We start from the raw sequence: 21,076 nt of genomic DNA on the forward strand, positions 1-21,076 counted from the left end.
GTTTTCCCTGTGCACTCTCTGGGGAGTTCTGGCCATCATGATGTTTTCCATGCCAGTACTGCACAGTTTTATGGTAGGGCTTGGATGCATGGGTAAAAACATCCCACACTCCAGTTACGGACTTGATATCGAAAGATCCAAAGAAATATCCCAGTCCTATCCCTTGTTCAAGGAAGAGCTGAAAATCCACTCCTTCACCTAGTACACATCTTCCTCGGTAAAAGCACATCTGCTCCAAACCGCACCATTACCAAAGGCCACTACTCATTGCATCCTGTTGACGCATACATGTATTGTGCTGTAGTCTCCAGAGTATCTGTACAATGTGTAAAATCCCATTCGGGTGGCAAGTAAAAGATAAGTAAAGTACATTGTAACCATTTCATAAAAGCAGGAATACATATGACATATCTTGGATAACACAGAGTGATTGCTTGGGGTGGGAGAACCTTTCATTAAGGGATGAAGGACAAAGCCAAGTGGTCTGCCCTTGCCGGGAGCAGGGCAAATCCAAACCAAGAGTCTCCTGGCAAATTCCTATCATGACCACTTTGAAGAGGGTCGCAATCCATGTGGATCTCGTTTTACCCTTTAAGCGCCAGCGTAACTGAAAGGGAAACATTAATATTAGTCTATCAGTTTGGTAGAGAATTGATTTAACATTGGGCATATCAGCCTTATTACTTTTGGCGTTTTCTCCTGAATGCAGTCTTGAAGTTATCATGTCATTGGGCCTCATTACGAGTTTGGAGGTAGCCGTGCCGCTTTTAGCAGCACGGCTACCCCCAAACTGGGTACTAGGTCTGGGTTCCAGGAATAGGGAATTACTGGGTCATTTCAACCTTGGAGGGCCCGGTAATTCCCTTTGCCAGGACCCGGACCCGGTACATCCCCATTCCCATTTCAGCCCCCATATGGCTCAATGGGAATGGGGAGGATGCTAACAACGGGCCTGTTAATGACGGGCCGTTGGTAGCATCCTGGTCTGCAAGCGGGCCCCGCTGCAGACCTTGTAATGAGGCGGCCCGGAATGAACGGTGCTGGACCCTTACCGGCACCGTTCATTCCGCGGCCGCACGCGTTGCAATGAGGCCCATTGACTACTATTTTACAGAAATGGATGCTCATAATGTTCACTCCTAAGAACATGTACGGTAATCAATTGAGTTAAGCTAATATTCTGGAAGGGGTAAACCCCAGCGTGCCGCTCTTGCGGTGCTATTGTGTGTGACAGTCAATGGCAAATAATAGATGGCAGATGGATGCTTCAGCGGTGACTCACTGGGAACCTTTGTTCATTCTGACCATGGCACCGCAAGGGGTCAGACCACCACGCTAGGTATCGCATGTATTAATAAAAAATTAGGTACATTGTAATCTGATTGTACCTTCCTGTTTCTTGCACAATCTAATGAAGGGCATTAGCACCCATTGTAGGGGGACCCCAGTCAAACCCTGGCGTCCTCACTGTGAGATCTAAGATCGCACCTTAACCTTCTCTTGCAGGGCCCTGAGCATTTTGATTTTGACTTTTCCATGATGAGCTCACATCTGAAACGTATCAGGGATGCAAATATCGATTGTGCCCCCGAGACACGCTAATTCCCTGCGGCTTAAGGTTTCCCACTTTCTATGTACACGTTTCCTTGCACCGCTCTAGCTGGGTTGTGCTTAGAGAGAAACCTGTAAAATCCAGTACAGAGTCCATATAGCAGAAAATGGTGCTTTAAGATTGTAAGTGGCATAGGCGTGTTTCCATATGTGGTCGTGGCTATGGCCTGCCTCAGAGCGCAAAGCCCGCAGTTGCCAACGTCTGATATGACCTGTTTGTGAATGGCGTATGGACTGAAGCCTGAATCCACATTGGTCATAAAACCTGGGAGGAAGCTGACAAATGTTGAATGTGGCAGCCCCCTAGTGATTGGAAAGAATGCAACACTGTGATTTGGAGCTGAGTAACCACTTCATCCCCTAGGCTCCCGCGTCATCCTACGGTCTGCATCTTTGCATTGTAAAGTATGGGGATGGCCTAAATTTACAGAAAAAGTTCCAACCTGAAACAGTTTCACGAAGAAGCTCTGTTGGTCCCTCCTGTCTTCCAAGAGCCGTTCTGATGGTGAAGCGCTTTCTGGTATTTTCCGACACCAGACGTATAAACTTCTTGTGACCTATTTCGTCCGGTCCAATTGCAAGTCTTTGAGGATCCACTGGCCCGCAGAAAACCTGCCAATGCCAGAGGGAGGAGGGAGCTATGGGGTGTAGCATCTTCTCCCCAGTACAGAAATGGAGAGCAGTGCAGCAATGATAAAAGGGGAAACGCTATTAAAGTCACAATATTTAGTGACACTAGGTCTAGAGTCACAATAATGTGAAATAGATCACCTCACGCCCTGCAAGGAGTTGAGTGTCGACCACCAACAGTTGTAAATTGTGACGATAGCAGGGTTCACTTTAGAAATTCACTTGAGTGATCCCAAAGCAAAGCCCTGTCTTTATGAATGGGTCTTATCTTTCACATTGGGCCTTTCTTAGGAACGTTTTCTCTTGGAGCAACGTTTCCTCCATATTCCATGGACCCCCAACCGTTTTGCTTTTGTTATGGGAAAACGGACTAGTCCTTCAAGCTGTCAATAGTGGGAAACTATGTTTGCTTTAGTCTTTTGACTTGTTATCTATTTTGGGTAACTTAATATAATTGCACACGGCATCTTCCAATGCAATGCAATGGAGATACTTTTGCATCACCCTATACTACACTCAAAGGGATTTTATGTTACTTGTATTGCATTGTATTGTATTCATAATTTATATAGCAGCCTGTCCCCATTTGTACAGCCTAAATGCCCTGTGGATGGAAAGCCCTTGGTGACCGCAGTCCATGTGTAGGAGATTGTAAGAGTTTAAATTAAAAGCTGCTTGTGTGCATTTTTGCCAGGTTAGGACTTCGGCAGGCTGGCTAGGCTCTAGTAAGCAGCCCGGAGGTCAGGCACGTAGTTGGGTGCTGATGTGTGCACAGCTAGACTGAATTTTGTTTTCGTTGGTTGTCGCTGTATACTAATGGTAGAGGTGTTGAGGTACGTCAGGGGTTTAAGTGTGGGCGTCTATGTGTGCTGCTAGACCAGAATAGCATAGCCGTAACTGCATACTAGGGTGCATGGATGGGTGGCCATACCTGTGTCCTGTGCCCACAGACGTGGTGCAAGGTATACGTACCGTACGCTTGCATGAATTATTTTTCTTGGTCCGATGCGATTGGCTGGCTTCGCTATTCATGATCTCCCAGGTACGAAAGTCTGAACAGTGGGAGAGGTGTGCCTAAAGACAAAATGGTGGCAGCAGTTACTTTTTCACTGTTTTTACTATACTTTTTGTTAGCCTTCTCGCATTTGCCGCGTTTGTCTACTAACTGTGGCTAGTGTCCTAACATAGCAGTGCCACAAGGTTTTTTTGTTGTTCTTTGGCCATTTTGTCTTTTTATCTTCTTCCTGCTTTTCAGGTGAGGAAAATCCATTTATGGGCATGCATTTGCCTGGGAAAGCTGAGCTTTCCGTGGGTTGGTGCAGGACATGAGTGTTGGAAGCCAGAAAGTGGGTTGGGACTGGCTGGTTCCAATACACAAACTGGTTTCTGCATGTCTGGAGTGTATGCATGAGTTTCACTAACAGTGGTCCCTGCCTGGACCACTGCTGGGGAGTGTGTGAGGGGCAGATATTCCATTGGTTGGGCTGAGTTTCTGTGCTCACATGGGTTTTTGAATAAGAAGAGGAGTCCTGCAGCCAATCCCCAGATATCTGACTACGAGCCAAGTATCCTGCTTCACCATGAAGGCTTTGGAAGACATGTGAACCTATCCTGAGAAGGCCTGGTGACCAGCTTTTGCTGCAGTTCCGGTGGAGCCCTGTCTGGCTACTGATCGTAGGAAACCTTTGTTGGTGCTTGAACTTGTTGGAGTGGTAAGAACAACCATTCTCGATTTCTTCTTGGTGCCTGTCGATTTGGAGTCTTTGGAAGCGTTCCTGGGCCATCCAGTGGACTGACCAACTCCAATTTGGGTTACTGCAATAGATGAGACGTCATTCCATGTTTCGACTTGGAACTTGGGGGATCTTCAGCTTGTGCTTCTCCTACACGAGTCCTTCCTGCAAAATGTTGGCATCCTAGCATTGACAGGACCCAAGATAGAGGACTGACTTCGACCATGATATCTGTTTCCCCTGCTGTCACTGTGCATCAGTGACCACCATCCCTGACACCAGCTTTCCCGCATCTAGTCGAGGATGCTGAAGACTAGTGCACTGGTGCCTGCTGCATTGTTCCATGAGAAGAGGTTGCATACAGCTCCTGGACCTGACCGGAACTCTTCTTGCACCTGCAGCTCCTGGGCTTCTTCGTACGGAACCAACAGTGGGAAAACCTCTCAAAGGCAACCCTCCAATGACCTGCCAAGTCTGAGGAACAAATTGGAGTACAGGGGTAAGGTACAAGGGTACTTACCTGCATCCCTATCTCGCCCTTTTAAAAGCTTGAATACTTTTAAATAGTTTTGTAACTTTTGGCTTTCGCAATACTTTACTCTAGAGCCCTCCCAAAGGTAGAAAAGGGTTTTACTCACCAGTGAACTTCTTCATCTGTCTTCTGGAACCTTTTTCACATCCCCAGGACACACCTCCTAACTCTTTCTCACTCCCTAAAACTATTGGAAACTTTGTGAACTAATGTTTCCATTAATTGATACCCCCAACTTGTGGAATGGGCCCCTTTTGGAAGGGTGTATGACCGAGTTTTATTGCTGAGAGTGTGCAATTAGGAAATCAGGGGTTTAAGGCCTGGCTCAGCCACATTATACCGTGTGTTCTGGGCACGTTTCTTTACTTCCCCTGGGCCTCATTGACAACTTGAAATCGGTAGAATCCTGCAGCGCTTATTGCTGCAATGCAGCCCCTGTTAGTACTCACTGTTTCCTCTGTGGTGTGTGTAAGTGCTGACACTCTCATTGTTGGGCAGAACGACTGGGAAATCTAGCAAACGTGCATTTTATTCTCCGGCAGGATGAAGTTACCCAAGCCAAGCCAGATGCCATTTTGGTTTGTTTCTGTTCCGTTTGTCTGGCTTTCGTCTCCTTCAAATGGCACTTCAGCAATCTGGCATGCCCTGCATTTATCCCATACATGATCCCCATAAATAAAGTCGCCTATGCCGTTTCCCGCTGACTATATGTATGGCAACAATATTTATGGTGATAATATGACCTGATACTGATAAAGTATAATTACGATAATTATTTGATATGTATATAGCACTTTCACCAAATACAAAGTACATAAAACATATTTACATACAATTATCATCCAACCGAAGTTGGTACTCATTTATCGACCTCAGAAGGATGAAAGGCTGAGTTGGACTTGCTGGGATACAAACCTGCAACCTGGTGATCACAGATCGCAGCAATGAGCACTCAACCTTTGGAGCTATCTTACAGGCACAGATTGGCATATGCTTTATGTAGTACCCATAACATGAAAAGGATATTTGTTTTACTAGGATAGCACACATGCATTGGTTTGTGTATTAGCCCTGAATTAATAGGGATTTGTGTTTTGTTAACCTCTCTCTGTAATTATTGCCAGGCCTCATAAGGTGTCAGGATACAATCACATGTACTGTAGGGCAAAGGTAATTAACGCACTCCTTTGGCAATTAGGTCGGAGTGTCCCACAATGTGTATGGGCAGTAGGGGCATGCAATCTAATATACAAAGGAACCCCCAAAATGAGCATGCCTTAAGGCCCAGACATAATGCAAGCAGCTTTTGGCTCAGCTGTTTCCCATAGGGTGCGCAGGGCGGGCAGGCTGCACACACCGCTTAGATGCCCCAGTGGGAGCTTAGTGCTACACAAATATAAAGGGCATCACTGAAATCCCAATCAAGGACTCTGGAGAGGTTTGCCTGCACGGGATCTATTATTTGGAAGGAAGTCTATTACCTCGCATAGCACAACGTTGATATTAAAACGCCGACATGAGGTATGATGCTTGATAACACCAGCGAGGACATGACTAGCAGAGCAAAGGTTTGCATTTATCAGCAAGGCTATTAAGTACTGACTATAAGATAATTGTACCAGAGCACACTGGCAGGCCCGCAACGTCTCTCTGTCGACAGAGTAATTGTAATTGTTTATTTATACAGCGCTTATAAACAAGTGGGGTGCTTCAAAGCGCTTCAAGGCGGGAAGGGAACAAGGGAATACACTAGTCATTCTTAGGCCTTGACATTTCGGAATGATCTACCAGAAAACTAGCGCACTAGGCCTGACCGCATTTCTCCTAGTGCAAGTGAATGAAGTGTTTCAAGCGCGACCAAGCTAGGGATGGTGCAATGGTGTATGCTGTCCTCGGTGAAGTGTTACTTTGGTGCTGCCCTCCCCTACAATTCTGCTTCCTTTTCACCCCACAGGCCACAGTCTGGCTGCTACCCTGGGCTGGGTCACAATTCACCTCTACGCACACATGGTTATGTGTTGAGCTCATACAAGAGACTAGTGGTGTAACATAACAGTGCAGACAGTGCATTCGATGTATGCTGCACAGCAAAGGCACCACTGCTCCTCCTCTGCTTGTGGCTCCGTGGGGTGCCAAATGCAATTGCCTCTTTGTAGCAGTGGCCCTGAGCATCTGCTAAACCAATTACCCACTACTAGTGATTTATGGGGCACCCCTAGATTAGTAAATTGTGTTTGTAATTGGTTATTTATAACGCGCTTAATACCCAGAGGTTTCTAAGCACGGACCCAGCGATCAAACCTGTGTTGCTCCACGTCGTCTTGCTTCCAAGATGAGCGCTTTACCCCTGAGCTATCCTCCCGAGACACCTCCAGGAAGTGCCTAAGAACTACCTCCCAACCTGTTCTAATTGCAAGATTATAGGCACAGCAGGATACCTGAATCGTAACATGTCAGCAATTGGGTGAGGGGTCGCGTTACCTAGTAGGTGACTCTCATCAAAGCCCTTGGCGTTGGGACACTTGAACCCTGTCCATCAGCACATGGACGGTGTGTCCCAGAATACCCTTGTGAACTTCCCCGCCTCTCACACCAAATCTCTCAGCACCTTCAGATGTGGCAGCAAACTGATGGTGACATGGACTGACTGTGTTGTTGCCAGTGCAAGTGTACATGTGCCAGGAGGCCCTGGGAGGAGAAGGAAGTGGTGGCAGTGTGGCCAGGTGCTTCCTGAGATGCGTTCGCGCGCTGGCTGTCATGGCTGCCAACCGCAAGGAGACCTGCTATCTCACACAAGTGATCGCTCAGCTGTCCGCTTGCAGTGTTTTGCTTAGCCTGTTCCATTTCCTGTTGCTAGGGCGTCCTCGAGGAGCAGCTGGTGCTGAATGGTGACAATGCCTACAACGCGCACTTTGGAGAAAGCATGGCCACGCTAGGCGACATCGATGATGACGGATATCCAGGTAGGCACGATCTCTAGGACTGATGTTTCTTTTGGTTTGAAGTCGCTGGTACTTTATGAATGCAAAACGAATATAAGCTTTATTGTAAGGCACAGGGATCAGGAATGTATTTTTTTCCTTGGCCAAATTGAAATTTGTATATAATTCGATGTGTATCGTTTCGAAATGTGACTTACTTTTTATTGTGGTTTAGCACCAGAAATGGTGTGAAGGGACTGATGCTGGATGCTGGATGTATCTGAATTTGTATTCAATTTCGATGTATTTATGTATTTATAGCAGCACACAAAACCCTCAGGCGCTAGTTACAGTAAGTGCGAAGTGAGATTATGCAAAGTGCAAGACCACACATAAGGGTTAAAACATGCAGATGGATCTTGAAATGCATAATCTGGCAGAACCACGCTTCATGGTACGGGGGGCAACTGCAGGTGTACAAGTACACATGGAAGACAAAATGTAAGTAGGTGCATAGTCTGGCAAAGCCACACCTCCTGTTAAGGGGGGGCTACATCAGGTATACAGATACGCAAAACACAAAATTAAAGTAGGTGCATAGTCTGGCAAAGCCACACCTCCTGTTAAGGGGGGCTACATCAGGAAAACAGATACACAAAAGACAAAATTCAAGTACGTGCATAGTCTGGCAAAGCCACGCCTCCTGTTAAGGGGGGCTACATCAGGAAAACAGACACGCAAAAGACAAAATTCAAGTACGTGCATAGTCTGGCAAAGCCACGCCTCCTGTTAAGGGGGGCTACATCAGGAAAACCGATACGCAAAAGACAAAATTCAAGTACGTGCATAGTCTGGCAAAGCCACGCCTCCTGTTAAGGGGGGCTACATCAGGAAAACAGACACGCAAAAGACAAAATTCAAGTAGGTGCACAGTCTGGCAAAGCCATGCCTCCTGTTAAGGGGGACTACATCAGGAAAACAGACACGCAAAAGACAAAATTCAAGTAGGTGTATAGTCTGGCAAAGCCACGCCTCCTGTTACGGGGGGCTACATCTGGTATACAGATACACAAAAGACAAAATTAAAGTAGGTGTATAGTCTGGCAAAGCCACGCCTCCTGTTACGGGCGGCTACACCAGGTGTGCAATAGGTGCAATAGTAGGTGGGTTACAGTTTTAATACAATACAGGTGCAGCGTGAAGCTGATAGGTAATGATAGGTGGGTTACAGAAATAATACAGTTCCAGGTGCAGATAATGAGGTGGGTTGCAGGTAAGATTCATAGGCAGCACGAGACTGGTCAGTCAGAGTTAAGTAGATTAAAGACTTGATACAGTACAGGAGAAACACGAGAGTCATGGGTCATAGTGGGTGGGTTACAGATAAAAGTCAGATGCAGCACAGGGCTGCACAATCCTGAACCGGCAAGATAGTAACACTATGCTGCATGACATTATTAAGAGGAGTAAATCATTTAAGATTTGCCTATGCAGCAAGTAAGGTACAGTAAATGGACATGGTGGCATTGTGCCGTGGGAGGTGCAGGGCTCAAGACAATAAAGGGGTGGCGTGATACAGAGGAGGTGATCCTCTTACCTTTGGGTGTTATGACTAGGTTGCCAGAGGTGGAGTGGACTTCAGCTGGGGGTCTGATGCCGATATGTACTGTAATTAATTATATCACCCATTTTGCCCTGTACAGGCCCACACAGGCATAACAGGCCTTGGTAGGTGGCCTTTGAATGGGGCTGGCTCCGCCTGCCAGCAAGCTGCGACCTCGGTATAGGTTGAGCCGGCACCCAATCATAAGGCGAAGGACATGCTGGTGGTTTTGTGGGTCACTGGGCTGGGGCCAGGGCAGACATTTTAGCAGGAAGCAAGTGCTCCAATGTACGTATGGAAAGCCCATGGGACTTCTCGCTGCTGGTATTTCTGGGTCCTAGAGGCTCATCATGTAGGGGAAGTACGATGCAAGTGGAATGGAGTTCCCAGACAGGCATAACAGGCCTTAGAAGGTGGCTTTTGAATGTGGCCAATCAGAAACGACTTAAAATATCACTTTAAGAGATGGCAGAGGCATTCCCTGCAAGGGTTCATATACAATAACACAAAGAGGAGAACACATCATGAGCTAGTGTATGAGGGCGTGAACACAGTGGGAGATAGACCATGGACAAAACAAAACGTTGGACCATTGTTGACGTATGTCAATTGCAATGGCTTCAAAAGAGTTACTGTGTCCGTGACCGCGGCACAGCATTGCCACTCACCAGTTGACATAGTAGAAGATTATCAAATGCGGGAGGTGTAGCCAGGGCACGTGACAACAGCACGAGGGGACAATGGTAGTGCTGCTAGGCTGATCTTGTCGCGTCATGCTAATTAATAACTAACTTTTATAAGTTTGCATCGATCATAAAAAGTTTTCTTAAATCAAAACATAAACCAATAGCTTTTTTTTTTGCAGATGAGATGCTTTGATGACCGATACAAAATTGGGTTGAACGATACATCTTCAGACCTTGATTAAGCCATGGGCATGATTTCACCCAATGTCAGTATTCCCTAATCACAAACAAATGAGTGGACTCCATGAGCCTAAGGTCCTGAGCTGCTAATGCAGAGGTTTTGATGGACCCTGGTTACAATCATTGCTAAGAAAGTGGAAGGGAGGGGTTAGAGAGAATGGGCGAGTGTGCCCGTCCATCCCGTTCCTTCGCAGTGTCATTTCCTATTGGTCATTCTGGGAAGTGTGACCATTGATCCCTCTCATCTCAATCCAGCAGGGATTGTGTTGGGGAGTGGGTCATATCTCATGCTTAGAGATAGACAGGAATCCGCATCGAGGGGTTAGACCTTGACTGAATTCAATATTGGGAGCAGGTCAGGGGGCGAAATTCTGGTGAACATCAAGCTCACCCCACCCCTCGTTCAAGATCCCCCCCTTCAAGGAGCACCTTGTTCACACCTCTGAATGTATGCGCCCTAAATCTCACCTTTCCCGATATCCTTCCTGATGTCCATCCTGTACAGTGCACCCCCTCTTCCACCCAATACCTCCTGTGCTGCTATAGGACATTCACTGGCTGGTCATTTGAACTATTCCCTGCTGCCCCACAAAGTATGTCAACAATAAATGCCATGCAGTGAAGTCTCCCCCCCCCATAACCATCCAATGGATGTCTGTATCCCCTTCTGATGTACACCACTCTGTTGCTACCTGAAGCTAGGTTTGTGCTCACTAAATACCCAAAATAAAATAAAATCTAGCCTGGCCTTTCAGTAAGGTTGCTCCCTGGGGTACAGTTATCCTTGCAAGTAATAAAGCCATATTATGTGCTTTAGGTTCATGCCTGTAATGGCCTCACTCCACATAGTGCCAATATTATATTGGAAATATTGGCAAAATATGGTGTGGAGTCTTTATGTACTGGAACCTGACATGTACTTGGGAGCTGAAGATAACAAGGTGGGTTCTTCAATCCCGTTGGTTTTCTATATATTTGACAGTGTGTTGTGCCGGTGTATACTACGGGCTTTGGAACCGGTGGTCCTTCCGCTGTGAATGTAAGCAGTACAATCAGGCATCGGTTGACATCAGGGAGGCGAGTGTGAACGTCCCACTGCACGCATGGAACTCTCAGCCTATCTGTGGCTCTCTCTTGGTGGCCTCTCACTTACTCGAGAACATACTGGCACACAGCAGACTTCATAAGGGACACAGGGCAAATGGATAGATGAATGGTGCAACGTGGCAGTGTTTCATGCCGAAATTAGTTATGATTTCTGTTGCAGATGGTTGGGTGCAGAGGGTTCAGTGTAGGTTTTAGGGCGAAGAAGAGAGGTGTGGGTTGTAGCAAGAAGTCAGAGAAATACCCACCCAATCGAGTGGATCAAGATGCAAGATTGGAATCGAGAAGATGTGGGTTGGTCCACACCCTTTAGCAGGGATGGATAGTGGTGCAGGGGACTAGAGCAGCCAGATCCTGAATGACCAAGGGCGGCGCGGGTTCAGAGAATTTAGGGAAGCGTTAGAACGTTTGAGGCAGCAGAGGAGCAGCATGCGTGTCTGACCAGAAGGCGCCCGGGCACTAGAGCATCCGTAACCCTAGCACCCCTACAGAGGACAGTATTTAATGATATCTAGAAGAAAAGTAATTTGGGTGACAGGACCCCTCAGTCTTCGTCGGTCTGAGAAAAGTACCTGAATTTTCAGTTTTGCTCAAAAATGTCAAGGTTACACACAAAATCACAGACGTTTGGAGCACTGCATTGATTTACAACAGAAAGGAAATTCTGCATTGCATCCAGCCCTTACTAAATTGGTGCTGTCCACCCTACAAGGAATGCGCCGTCAGGCGGCGGCGCTGACACCGGCTCGAAAGGCAAAATCCACAGCTGACGAGAGGGGATCATACCATTTACAACAAGAGAACACCCATTTATTGTGAGCCTTGGACATGATTTTAGTTATAGCTTCCAAAGAAGGATTTAAAAAATAAAACAAAATAAGAAGGTAAAGCGACTGGCCCACAACTCATATCGCTTCGGCTTGGTTGATACACTGATTGGTGCTAAAGTGTAAATGGAGGGGATGCCTTGTTTTGTTTATGTTATAAAACAGTGTAATTTTAGGATGATTAGTGGAAAGGCCATTTAGGATTGTTCTGGTCAGAACTAATCTTGGCTACTCAAAATCAAAGACATGATCCACCCAGTCTGGTGGCAATCACTGGATTTGTTGTGGTATATTAAGCCATGTTAACTGGTCCTTTTACTACTGTGTGGATTCTCTGGGTTATCGAGTGGGGTGCAGAGGCCTTGCGTCTGCTTGTGAACGCTGACTGCTCTTTATAGCACTGTTTTCACTTTCTTCCAAAAGGCTTGGTAGTCCTCAACTTGCCCGGTGTGACTCAAAACGGACGATCTGTGGCGGAAGCGCCAGAGCTTCAAAAGACAGCTCTCGACTTCTGACTTTCTTGAAGTAGGAAAGCGAAGGCTGAGCATCGCAGCCTATAAGATGAAGGCGGAACATCTCAGCCTATAAGATGAAGGCTGAGCATCGCAGCCTATAACATGAAGGCTGAGCATCACAGCCTATAAGATGAAGGCTGAGCATCTCAGCCTATAAAATGAAGGCGGAACATCTCAGCCTATAAAATGAAGGCTGAGCATCGCAGCCTATAACATGAAGGCTGAGCATCACAGCCTATAAGATGAAAGCTGAGCATCTCAGCCTGTAGGATGAAGGCTGAGCATCGCAGCCTATAAGATGAAGGCTGAGCATCTCAGCCTATAAGATGAAGGCTCAGCATCTCAGCCTATAAGATGAAGGCTGAGCATCTCAGCCTATAAGATGAAGGCTGAGCATCGCAGCCTATAAGATGAAGGCTGAGCATCTCAGCCTATAAGATGAAGGCTGAGCATCGCAGCCTATAACATGAAGGCTGAGCATCGCAGCCTATAAGAGGAAAGCTGAGCATCGCAGCCTATAAGATGAAGGCTGAGCATCGCAGCCTATAAGATGAAGGCTGAGCATCGCAGCCTATAAGATGAAGGATGAGCATAGCAGCCTACAGGCATTATAAGGCAGGCCTCTGGAATTGATGCCTGGTTGGAGGCTGCCTTTAAGGAGTACCTATGATGATATGCTATTTATAACGCGCTTAATACCCAGAGGTTTCTAAGCAAGGATTGGGGATCAAACCTGTGTTGCTCCTGTCGTCTTGTTTCCAAGGCGAGCACGTTGCCCCTGTGTAATCCTCCAGAGACACTACCTAGTCACTCGAATTCAATAGATTCTTGAGCTGGTACCCAAAGTGGCATCATTCAATGTGCTGTAGTACGGAAGAGGTATTATAATTGCACATGCCAATATATTTCTAAACCAGGTAGTCCTTGATGACCTTCCAACCATATATTGTAGAGGGAGGTCTGACCAATCGCACTCGGATGGAATTTGTCCCTGTTGTGATCACGCTCTCGCCCTTTTGCTGCCGAAGAGGGAATGCGTTCCTATGGATTAATATGCATCTCTACAGCCCTGCAGCTGCCTGACTTCCGGCCCCTTCTTTCTCAGGACCAGTCTCTTTGCACTGGCGGGTCTGAAGCTTGCTTTGCAATGGGCCATTTCACAGACCTTCTGCGTTGCGTTTTCACTGGGCTCCCGCGCGTCCCCTTATCTTGCCACAGTTTCTTTCATGTGCCACACTGTGCGACTGCCCCTTGTGATAAAACCTAGGCGAAAATGAAGTGCTGACACCTGCCTTAAGAGTTTCCGCAACAAAGCCTTGCAGGGCTGGCTCTTTGCCCACACCACGCATGCCTCATGCTTGTGCCCTCTTCCTTCTCAGTCTCACTGACTTGGCCCGCTTCCTTCTTTGAAAAGATTTGGCTACATTTCCCTCAATTTCTGCACAGCAAGTGTTGTCTCTGCAAGCAATAACCCGCCATATTTGCCATGGATTTCGCGCGCGTTTCTGCAGAGGTAACAGGGCAGGAGAGTGTAGTTTGCCTAAAGTGCCTTCTGCCTTATAGTTTTACGTTGTTGTGGTTTTTACTGGTGTATTGTTGCATAGGTACAAGCCTTTAATAAGAAAATGACATCAGTGCATACCAGCTGCAGCAGGGCTCGACCAGGAATCAAAAGTGGCCCTGGAAATATTTTTAAAAATGGCCCCATATTAAGAAATCTTGGGAGCTTTGTAACAAATGCTTTACTTCATCAGCCTCCAAAGAGGCCCATTGTACAGAGGCCCACTGGGTAATCTCCAGAGTTCCCTGTAGGCCAGTCCACCATTGACCCGCAGTAACAACATACTCTGCGAGTGCATTGGGATTTAGAAGATCGTATTCACCCATCGCCACCCAGTGCCTGTGACTGCCTTCCCTAATACTTTATGAGTATGGAGAAGAGGGCACACGCGTACGCTGTGCCCGTGCGGCAGGCCTGAAGGCAAGCGTGCTGCTTCGGATGCACGCTTAATAGCCTAATATCTCGTGTTCACTCAAAACCACTGAGGAAGCTCAGGTGCTCGCTCTGACACTCCCCAAAGACATAGCTGCAGCATCCCACTCTGCCTGGAAGTGCAGCTAACAGCAAAGCAATGATGGCTCTAATGGTTTATTGAGAGGCCACCTTCAAAACGGGGAGTTCCTTCCCTCTCCTATCAAGGTGTCACACAACAACTGTTTAAGGGATTCTTTGTTCAGCCCTATTTCAGATTCATCTCATGCCCCTTGGATCCCTCTCCCTGTGCCAGGGTCGGACTGGGACAAGAAATAGGCCCGGTCATCCAAAAGAAAGTGGCCCACCCCTCGCCTCACAAAAGTGACCCACCCCTCGCCTCATGGCCCTTGACCTCTGATGACATCACCAGAAGTGATGTCATTTGACCCCACCCCAAAGTGACATCCTGGGAAGCGATGAAACACAATCTTTCACCCCCTGACAAAACAGGAAGTGGCATCAAATAGCATTGTTCCTATGTACACTAAGTTACTGTGAATCCAAGCAGACGTCCAAGGCTAAATGATAATATGTTATTGTATAGCACTTACGCTTAAGCTCTTTTTCATAGAACAAATATGCACACAATATCAACCAACCAGTGTTGGTACTCATTTATCGACCTAAAAAATGATGAAAGGCTTTTTGAAAAGAAAAAAAAGAAAAACAATTGAAACAAAAAGATTTTTGTTTTCATTTTATTTTCTTCCAAACCGGCCCAGGCATGGCCAGAAACTGGCCCCCACTCCCCAGGGACGATTTCGGCCCGGCCAAAGTCCGAGGGGCCAATCCGACCCTGCCCTGTGCCACCAATGAGTCAAGAACCAGGCCAGTGCACAGAAAAAATATTTATATTCATCACAGGTAATGGGGATCACACTAAAACTACACACACCACCTTCTCTGTGACTCACAATTAAACTTCTTTTTACATAAATAAATCACACAAGTTGGTTTGGAAAACTCAAATCACAATACTTTATACACATTTCAATTCAAGGAATAATCAACACTGGTCAATGAACCAAATTAAATGTACATATGCATTGCTGTGCAATTTCGATTTTCTTTTTTGCTTAAAAAGGCTAGCAGTTTGGTTCACAATGTTGGATACATGAGGTTTCACTTTTGCAAGCACTTCTCCCTCCACCCCAAAAACCCAAGCTTCATTTGCATGCAGCACCCTTCTATTCATAGGCCAGGTCTAGGGAGTGGGCATATATGTAGAAGCTTGTTTTTCAGACCCCCCTCACTTAAAGACCTGTGTTGGGGAAGTTGGAGAAAACAATTGGGAGGATTTAGGAATTTTGGATTTTCAGACCCCCTCCACTTAAAGGTATGTGTTGGGGAAGTTGCACAGTACAAATTGGGATGATTTAGGAATTTTGGATTTTCAGACCCCTCACTCCACTTAAAGGCATGTGTCGGGAAATTTGGCAGTTTATGGATTGTTCTGGTATAGGGACAAGGACACCCCTCTTCCTTAAAGAAGTCGGGGTCAACAGGACAAACAGGATTACCCAATTAAATTACAGGCTGTAGTTGTCACCGTACACTAGGACTGAGCTTTGTTAATTTCGGATGTTAACAAAAAATCACCCTGGGTGTTTTGCTAAATGGGAAATAATTAAATTATATTCAATCAAATAGGCCGATGATCTACACAGTTTGCCCCCAGCCCCCCACCCACCAATGAAAGGGATTGGGTGCATTAAATAGATCCCCCCACTGTCCTTTTGTTGGATAATCTGCTTACTTTTGGAAATCTCGGGGCCTGGCACTCAGGTACTGTGCAGCTTCGCTTGTAGGGGAAAAATAGGATTTTAGACAATGACAAGGACAATGACAAGGATTCTAGTCCATTGGATACCACAGCACTTCTCTCTCTTCTGCTCCAGTGAAAAATAACAGCCTCTGCGTTCTAGTCTCTCCACAATAGAAATCTTCAGCCCTTCCAATGTTTCCGCCAGATGAAACTTTTAGTAGATCTCCTTTGGTGATTTTTGGCAGCTGTCCCCTGGTAATCTTTTTGCAGCTCTTTTGTTGTTACTTTTTAGCACCTCTCCCTGTTGGTAATTTTTAGCTGCTCTCCCCATCCCTCATAGTTCATCCACTTTACATACCAGTGATGACACCAGCAACATTTTAATATGGGTAGTGCCCTGCAAAAATTCTCGCACCTTTGTTTGGTCCTTCTTGTTTCTCGCCAACCCCCCCAAGGCCATGCCCTGTCTAAGAATTGGTTAAGGAGTCTAGAACAGAAATATGGTAACTCCCATTTGAAATTCCCCTTTTTTCTTATGTCAAATTTAGCCAGAAAGTAGCTTTATGGCAAAACTTAGTAATTTATTGGTAACTGCCATAATGTGTGTGGGTCCGCACCAAGAGCATAATAGTTATGAACATGCTATTTACTCTCCAAATTCCTAATTTGGCCCTCCACCACCATGCCAATTCTTACATTCGGCGCATGTTCAGAGCAGCCAGAAACACATTTTAGCTTGCCATTACAATTCCCTAAGTCGCATGTGGACACATTTTATTTCAACAAATTTGCCTTGAAATTATCTTAAAAATAACAGATAAATGGATGCAGTGTGACTTGTGGTTGCTGAGAAAATGCATGCATGCAAATCTTCTCTCCTTTCTTTCGGCCATTTGTCATCCTGTTGTTTGAAGTTGGTGGGCTGCCGGTCGTAAAAAGTTGGGATGCATCGGCTACAGAGAGATCCCCCACTGCAGAAAATGGGCTACGCCGGCCATGTGATGTCACTAGGCCCTGCTCTCATCTGGCATCCGGTCCTGTTATCTGAAGTGGACCACCATTTTCAATCTGAAAACCTTCTATTTTCTTGTCTTTTTTCAGCTTTCAGCTTCCCTTGATTGCAGCCCCTGTTTTCACAGCTCCTCCCTACATTCCAGTCACACACTGGTTATGCCATTTGCCCCACACAGCAGTGAGCCTTCAGAGACATCAGGTCTGGCCATGGGAGAAGTTTTTTCAACACCGTTAAGGGCAGGCCACACTTTATTGCAGTATGAACTCGCTGGGATGCAATAGCTTCAAAGAATTCCCTCTTCAGATCCAGGGGCCAGCAGGCTTGCAGTGGGGAAGCCATTTGCGAATTCTGCCCAGAGGCCCACAGATTGTCCTTGCCTAAATGAACTTGCATATTGCATTTTCTAACATCAGCCTTTATTCTTTAAATATTGTGTATTTCACTGGTCAGGGTTCACTTTGCTTTTGGATCAGTAGATTTCTTCTTTGTTTTCACACAGCAATGTTTTTTAAATGGGACAGTTGAAAGTACAGGGTGGTTTATTTCAGTCATGAATCCAATATATTTTTTAAATGTCTGTGGTTTGTTTTTATGCTGAAAAGAGGGCCTGATTTGTCATAGTGCACCACCTTTTGATGGGTGACAGTTTCAGTGAAAATGGTGCATTTATCTTTCAGCTAGCAATCTGATGCACATTTCCAATCTGCACTCGGATTACATTTTTTCTTCAGCTTTCTCTGGATCTCTGGATTTCAACTGCAGAAAGACAACCACACAGTCTGCCTATTTTGGCCCATTTTCAGCGGGACGGTTTGTGAATGCTGGCAGGTCATTTTTCCAGTGGGCCCTTCAGTTCTGTTGGGGCCTTTGATTAAACCTCACATGGTCAGGCCACCAGAGACAAAAAAAGGTACTGTAATTGGGGCGAGAGTGAAGATTAGTGACCCTGGCTGGAAAGGTATATCAAATGATGAGTGGTTGGGTTTCGGGAAGAGGGTGAGAAAGCTGCTTGGAAGAGAAGGGAAGCAAATTGAGGATTTGTGTGAGTGTAAGAGAAAAATGACATCAGGGATATTGGGAAGACACGAGAGGCAGGATAACAACACAGGTACCACATATTGGGGAGGGAGGGTAAGTGTGATGCCTATTACCCAATTCCTGGTGGTTTTGCTCTAATATTGTTTCCAAACTTGAACCCCTCTCTCAAGTGCCTTCTGACTTGGCTTTCTTCATGAAGGGCAAGACCATGCATTATAAAGGATAAAATGCCCCAATCTGTACTGAAAAAGAATATTGCAAGTTCTGTGAACGTATAGGAGCGCTTAGCCTGGTGCTGGGTTCCTGTACATGGTAATGCACCCCCTCATGGACTTGCTTTATCTTTCTAATGTACACTTGGCCGTATTAGCCCATATATGTGCACAGCTGCAAAGGCATATCCTTAACAGCTGAGCTCTGTACAAAACAACTTTTTGAAATTGACATATAATAGGATCATTGCAGACCAAGAGTCTGTTTTTTATATATGGCCTAGAAGAGGAATTAGGGAGGACAATGGAATCATAACCAGTGCTTTAAGTTGAAGAAGACGTCCGTTGTGCAGGGTGTGGGAGGGCTAACGAGTTCAGACCTGGCATGATAGCTAATATAATCAATGTAAAGAGGTGTGCCAAATATTAACAGAAAAAAAATCTAATGAAATAAAAAATACATTGATTTCAACATTGAATCAAATCAAAACGAGGCAATGCCGACCTCAATTCCTGTAAGACAGCTCAGGGTGTCAAAGTACCTGCTGTAAAGGCATAGATGTACCCCGCAGGTCACACTTTCCAAGCCCAGTGGCCGCTTCAGTGATCGGTGCAAAATACAGACAAATCTCCCTCCCACAAAACAGAAGATCTGAGGACCGACTCTTCCTTTTCCAGTTCGCCACCCCAAATGCAAACACGAACTCTCCAATGTACTAGTGATAAAAGAAAAAGAACACATTGAATCGTTTTATTTAGTAAAGTAGAAATTGCTTTTTACCGAAACAAGAGCGTTCCGCTGCCGTGGTCAGTGGCAGTGAGGCGTTCATCTGCCCAGTTATGGCCAGAGGCATCTCAGGAGAGGAATCTATCTATCCATTGTTGGGCGCAGGGGGTTGGGGTGGCAGAGTGGATGGCACATCCTCCCATGGTCATGGGACCCAGCCGGGCCCTTTCCTGAGACCAAATTGAACTCTCTGTTTTAGCCCAGCCATTGGAAACCCCAGCCCATTTAAGGCCTTGATCATAGCCATTATTGGTGAGAAGATGACGCAGATACGAATCACTGATCCGGAAGTATGCATGGTAATACTTTTGGGCATGGTGCTGCGGGGGCAAGGCCTCTGGCTTGCTCCCATATGTGGGCTGCATGCCCCCTAACCCAACATTCTTCTCTATATTCTGCATACTTGAGGCACAAGCTGTGATGCCATCCATGCATCATGGGTCGCTTAGTGTCCCAGCTAGGAGTGGGTGTGAGAAGTCAGCAAGGAGCCCATCTAGAAGCGATCACTGCCTCACACTTTACTCCCAGCCACAGCAGGACAGCCGAGAGCAACCTAGACAGGCGAGAACTCTGTAGCCTCACTAACAATTTGCCTGAGAGAGATCCAGGGAATGCGAACGCAATCTAATCTCGCATGCTCCCTGAGAAACCAAAATATTTCCAAAAGATGTACAGTAATAAAATCACATTTTTTATTCGTACTTCTGCCAGATTCCTTGCACTTCTGAGGGCTGTAAAAGCACGTTTTATTGCTACCCAGTTTAAAAGGTACTCAGGTTTATCGACCTGATCAGAAGGATGAAGGGCGGTGTCACCCTGCCGGGATTCGAACCTGCGTCCTGCAGGCTGAACACTGACTTCTGAGGCGTGCCTTTAACTCGAGAGAGGGGATACAGAGGCTGCATCAGACCCACCATTAGTGGACACGCAGCCATTCTGCGTCTGAAGCTATAATTCTATGAATTTCGTGCACCGTGACCTTCCCAACATGACCATGGAGACCCTGGGTCTGCCTTGGCATTTCACTGCCTTGACTTCTACCATGAGAGAGAATTCCAGGTGTCACCTTTTAATCCCCCAGACGACCCCGATGGGACAAGGTATTAAGCAGTCCATCCCCCATTTGCCGTGCCTTTTTCTATGCCAATCCCACCAGAAGCACTCAAAGGCCGCAAGCCAGGACGACACTCCTCTGGCACTGTTCCCACCTTTCTATGCCAATGTCACTGGCTCCAGAAAGCAACCCTGAATGTAATGTTTCAGTGTTCCTCTTCAGGCATCTACCTTTTTGGTTATGCTCACTTTGATTTTTGGGCATGCTTTGACAGTTAAGCTGCGGCACTGCTGATGCCTTCTGCATGCTCATTGGTGCAAGTCTTGCTAGCCATGGAATATATGTACACTTCTAACACTTAATTCTTTTTACAGAGAAATAGCCATCTTCTCATACCCCCCCCCCACCAAAGAAATCCCACCCCAAAACCTGGGACAAGAAACAGGAGGTTTTTAATCTGAACTTTGGGCCTCATTACGACCCTGGCGGTACGGAGTGAATGGCGCCGTAAAAGGTGCCGGCGCCGTTCACCCCGTACTGCCGCATTACGAGTTTCCCTCGCGGGACACAGTAAGCACACCTGGGAAAACCAGGCATGCTTACCGGGTCCCGCGAGGGGAAGAGGGAGCAAACAACGGGCCATCTGGTAATGGCCCGTTGTTTGCTCCCTCTCCCATTCCCATTCAGCCCTATGGGGGCTGAAATGGGAATGGAGAAGGACCGTGTCCGGGTCTTTGGAGGGAGGAATTACCGGGCCTTCCGAACTTG

At 46.4% G+C, this 21,076-nt stretch overlaps 1 protein-coding gene across 1 annotated transcript in view; it reads left to right on the forward strand.

Moving 5' to 3' along the window:
- The window catches only part of ITGA9 (integrin subunit alpha 9), a 1,159,507-nt gene that overhangs the window by 244,876 nt on the left and 893,555 nt on the right, over positions 1–21,076 (forward strand). The window contains exon 10 of the mRNA XM_069613210.1: positions 7,364–7,469. Coding sequence (XP_069469311.1) covers positions 7,364–7,469 — 106 coding nt within the window. The remainder of the gene's footprint in view (positions 1–7,363; positions 7,470–21,076) is intronic.

This window comes from Ambystoma mexicanum, chromosome 5p (genome assembly GCF_040938575.1).
Source record: "Ambystoma mexicanum isolate Mex_15411 chromosome 5p, UKY_AmexF1_1, whole genome shotgun sequence".
Taxonomy (NCBI): domain Eukaryota; kingdom Metazoa; phylum Chordata; class Amphibia; order Caudata; family Ambystomatidae; genus Ambystoma; species Ambystoma mexicanum.